The sequence below is a fragment of the Oncorhynchus nerka genome, linkage group LG28 (genome assembly GCF_034236695.1).
Source record: "Oncorhynchus nerka isolate Pitt River linkage group LG28, Oner_Uvic_2.0, whole genome shotgun sequence".
Taxonomy (NCBI): domain Eukaryota; kingdom Metazoa; phylum Chordata; class Actinopteri; order Salmoniformes; family Salmonidae; genus Oncorhynchus; species Oncorhynchus nerka.
In genome coordinates this window covers 16456961-16461252 of record NC_088423.1, presented here as the reverse complement: position 1 = coordinate 16461252, position 4292 = coordinate 16456961, and the positions used below count along the sequence as shown (strand labels likewise).

At 40.0% G+C, this 4292-nt stretch overlaps 1 protein-coding gene across 2 annotated transcripts; it reads right to left on the bottom strand.

Moving 5' to 3' along the window:
* Window positions 1-1020: 1020 nt before the first annotated feature.
* LOC115120243 (ADP-ribosylation factor 4-like) lies at window positions 1021-3783 on the bottom strand. Of its 2 annotated transcripts, none has more exons than XM_065012664.1 (6): window positions 3412-3779; window positions 3136-3216; window positions 2913-3022; window positions 2480-2551; window positions 2018-2146; window positions 1021-1503 (listed from the first exon to the last, which is right to left on the bottom strand). In XM_065012664.1, exons 1-6 carry the CDS (start codon window positions 3476-3478, stop codon window positions 1417-1419), a joined length of 546 nt encoding a protein of 181 aa, XP_064868736.1. In that variant the 5' UTR covers window positions 3479-3779; the 3' UTR covers window positions 1021-1416. The 2 variants fall into 2 exon arrangements, with proteins under 2 accessions (XP_064868736.1, XP_064868737.1); XM_065012665.1 differs by lacking the exon at window positions 1021-1503 and adding an exon at window positions 1510-1639 and having other exon boundaries at window positions 3412-3783.
* Between the last annotated feature and the right edge of the window lie 509 nt (window positions 3784-4292).

The following is a 4292-nucleotide window of genomic DNA, read 5'->3' as shown; positions in this document are numbered from 1 at the left end:
TTTTGTGTCTGTTGAAAATTAAAGATTACTGACAGAGCCATAAGAAAATATTGCTTTATTTATCTGATCATATTGTAATATATTTGTTAGGTTTTCAGTAGGTTCAATTAGGTTCACTAGACTATATGCGTCATTTAAAAAATTTTCAATGAACATTCGAACAGTCCGGCCCTCGTCTTGTAGCTGATTTTTTTATTTGGCCCTCCGTCCATTTGACTTTGACACCCCTGCTCTAACATAACAAAATGTGGACAAAGTCAAGGGGTCTGAATACTTTCCGAATTCAATGTACGTAGGCCTTCTAATAATTACCAAAACAACACTGTGGTGAGGCCATGTCGGTTTCAGTTCAGGAAAACGGTACTAAATACCTTTTATTGGCCCCAAAAAGACAAATGGAACAGAGATTATTCTCCCACACTGTAAAGGTTCATCCTCAGTTAGTCATCATTTTACATCTCCCTCAGTGAAATTGAAGCCCACTGTGTAGAGACGTCAATTCAAAGTCTTTTCCATGTTGGTTCAGCATAATTTAATTGAAATGATGTGGAAACAATGTTGATTCAACCAGTGTGTGCCCAGTGGGAGATATCTATCTCATCACAATGCTGTTTCTTGGAAAATAAGCCAGCAAGCACTGGGATTGTGTAGTGCTGTTGAAATTGTAGTATCTGAACTTCCAAGAGCTCACAACCTTATACTCTACAATCAATACTTTCATGTTAAGGCTATATACTGTAGTTTAAATGTTTTTATATAACATACTGTTTATTTAATCAAGGGATGCTGCTGTCATACATTCTCCATGCAATTGTGAGGTCCTACCTTTAGATGTCGATATTGTATTGTTAAAATGTTCGCAAATATGTCCCTGATGAGTTTTAGTCTTGGTCTCCATTACACAGACCCTGCAGTGATGATGAGGGAAATTACTGAAACAATTGTCTTGTATTTGTTGTTTCTGAATTGTTACTCTTCCATCTGCACAGTGACCACACCCACAAAGAAAACGACTGCAGATACATTTAAACACATTATTTTATTAGAGGTATTGAGGAATTGGAAATCAGGAAATAAATACAGGGGGTTTGATAAAGAATCTGCTTACATTCATTCAGTGATACAATTATTTTAATATAAAACATTTATAACTTTACATGTTACAATATGTGCAATACATTAGAAAAAGGCAATTCTAAGTTTTGTTCTGATTGTATGGTTGTCCTTGAGTAAACGTTGTGTCCTGGTCGTTCTTAAGAAGGGCTGAGCGCAGCTGTTACAGGGAACCTTTGCACCGAGACACTGATCTTGGGTCAGTTTTACATTTCCCCCACTAATGATTAAGGTCCAGGGAGGGGAAGCTGATCCTAGACCTGTACCTAGGGGTAACTTCACTCCGGAGCCAACTCAGCTAAGTTAGCGCTTGGAAAGCTGGTCAGCCAACCAGTCCAGTCCTTCCAACAGACCTGAACCCTGGGTTGCACAGGTAGCCTGGACAAACCACTGAGGAGAGAGGACAAACAGTCAGCCATTAAAACAGTCAGTCATTAACAGGTAGCCTGGACAAACCACTGAGGAGAGAGGACAAACAGTCAGCCATTAAAACAGTCAGTCATTAACAGGTAGCCTGGACAAACCACTGAGATGACAAACAATCAGAGTGCATTATGTAGCAAATCTTGGCAGTGATTCAATCCGAGGCGCGTTGTAGCATTTGACATTTAAAGGGATTCATCAGGATTTTGGGAATGACGCCCTTTATCTACTTCCCCAGAGTCAGATGAACTCATGGACACCATTTTTATGTCTCTGCATGCAGTTTTAAGAAAGTTGCTCATTAGCATTAGCATCAGCGCGATTGCTAACTAGTCTTAGCGCAATGACAGAAAAGTCTATGTTAACTGCTAGCATGGTAACAGCTAGCATGCTAGTGTATACCATAGACTTCCAGTCATTGCGCTAACGCTAGTTAGAATTGGCTTGCGAAACCTTAGAGATTCTAGATGGTCATACTTACAGGAGTATTCAGTTGAAGTTTCCTCAGTCCCAGTTTATTTGTGATGTCACTGACAGACATGGCGTTGGGAAGGTCCTGTTTGTTGGCGAACACCAGCAGAACTACATCTCTCAACTGGTCCTCTTCAAGCTGTGGGTCAACAGCAAAGAACACAGGGAATCAGAACAGCCACAGTACTGAATGAGTTATTACACTTTTCTCTGTAATGTTGCATCGTGTGTGGAGGATCAATAACACAGAACACAGGGAATCAGAACAGTCACATTAAACAGGTAAACACTCTCTCCTATCTCTATTAGAACAGACATATTACTGTATTATTACATTCCTCGTAGGGAATCAGAAAGATCCCATTATACTGTTACTACGATCCTCTCCGGTGGCCAAGAGCAAACTTAAGAGTTGCTATAGGAAAGTGTGGAAATATGAATGGAAATATGAATGGAAGGACAGATGACTCACCATGTTCTGTAGTTCCTCTGTAGCATCATTTATCCTCTCAGGATCGTTGCTGTCTACCACAAATATAAGACCCTGGATGAAGATATTGGAACACAGACACATGCTTTTAAGGAATGAGGAAAATTGGAATTGGAATTAATTTTCTGAATTGACGGGATTTGAAATGATCCCATAGTTAAGGCTATTAGGGTTAGGATACCTGAGTGTTTAAGTGAGGCTGTTATGGTTAGTTGAGGCTGTTAGTTTAGGTTAATTAGGGTTAGGCTTAGTTGAGGCTGTTGAGGTTAGGTGAGGCTGTTAGGGTTAGGGTAGGTTGAAGCTGTTAGGGTTATTTGGGGATGTTCAGGTTAGTTGAGAGTATTAGGGTTAACTGAGACTGTTAGGGTTATTTGGGGATGTTCAGGTTAGTTGAGAGTATTAGGGTTAGTACTACCTGCGTGTTCTGGTAGTAATGCTTCCACAGAGGTCTGATGACGTGCTGACCACCTACATCCCACACCGTGAAGCTGATGTTCTTGTACTCAACCGTCTCCACATTGAATCCTATGGTGATCAGCACAAAGGACATTCAGCTATGCTCTGTCTAGCAGCGCTGGGTCAAATACATATAAGAAGCAAACGTTGTCAATCAGTGCATATAGCCTATCAATGCTTACCAATAGTGGGGATAGTGGTGACAACTTCTCCAAGTTTTAGTTTGTACAGGACAGTGGTCTTCCCTGCAGCATCTAACCCAACTGTAGGAACAATATGGATCATTTTAAAACCTAAGTAATATGAATAATATTCATATAATAATAAGCCTATGTCAAATCAATCAAAAAAAGTAAATGTTATAACACATTGTAACAAATACATTGTAACATTGTACAGACATTGCAACATTGTAATAATAACACAATGACATTAACAATGTTGGAAATAAGTATTACCCATCAGAATTCTCATCTGTTTTTTCTCGAAGAAACGAGAGAAGAGTTGCGAAACCATAACACCCATTATTGCTAAAAAAATATGTTTTGCTCTTTCAAATAATTCGAAAGGAATGAAATCTGCAGCAGCCTATCTCGCTCCTCAAACAATTCTGCAGGGGTAGACAGCAGCACACACTGATTTATACGACTGGTTTGCATTGCGCTGCTTATATAGTCCACTCAGCCACATGTGTAACGGGACACCAACACAGAGCACTGTCATTTCAGCCTGGTCACACAGGTACAACAGTCAATTGACTGCGACGATTCCTCTCTACACGTTTCATCCACGTCACTTTCACTTTGTTGGCCTCGGAATACAGGATGTTGTAATGTTTCTCATGTGTAGAGATATAATCTGATTGGTCTACAATGCTGCTATTCATTCTCTGTTAACTAAATGTTGTCTGAAGATAAAACCTGTGTCACACGAAGCAACCTGTACAGCAAATGTTGTTGCTGGCAACAATTGCATCTGGGTTGCTTCGTGAGTCCATTTCAATCGCGTTTACGTTGTTTCGTGTATCAGCAAAGTTGCTTTAGATCATGACACTTGCTACTTACATCTGCAACAGAAATTGCTTCCATGTTTCTTCGTGTGAGTGACATCGGCTCTAGAGAGAAAGAGGTCTACTCCTGTGTGTGTGTGTGTTAGTGTGTGAATCTCACAATGCTCTCTATTCAAGCAAATCAACAGAGAAAGAAACTGCGATGAAATAAAGACAAACCATTTAGTATCTAGATCCTATTGTCCTGTTTATTCACAAATACTTTCTCTCATTTTAGTTTCTAAACCCAGTGCCGTAACATCGCGAGAGATCTGGCCGAGGTTTGGGGAT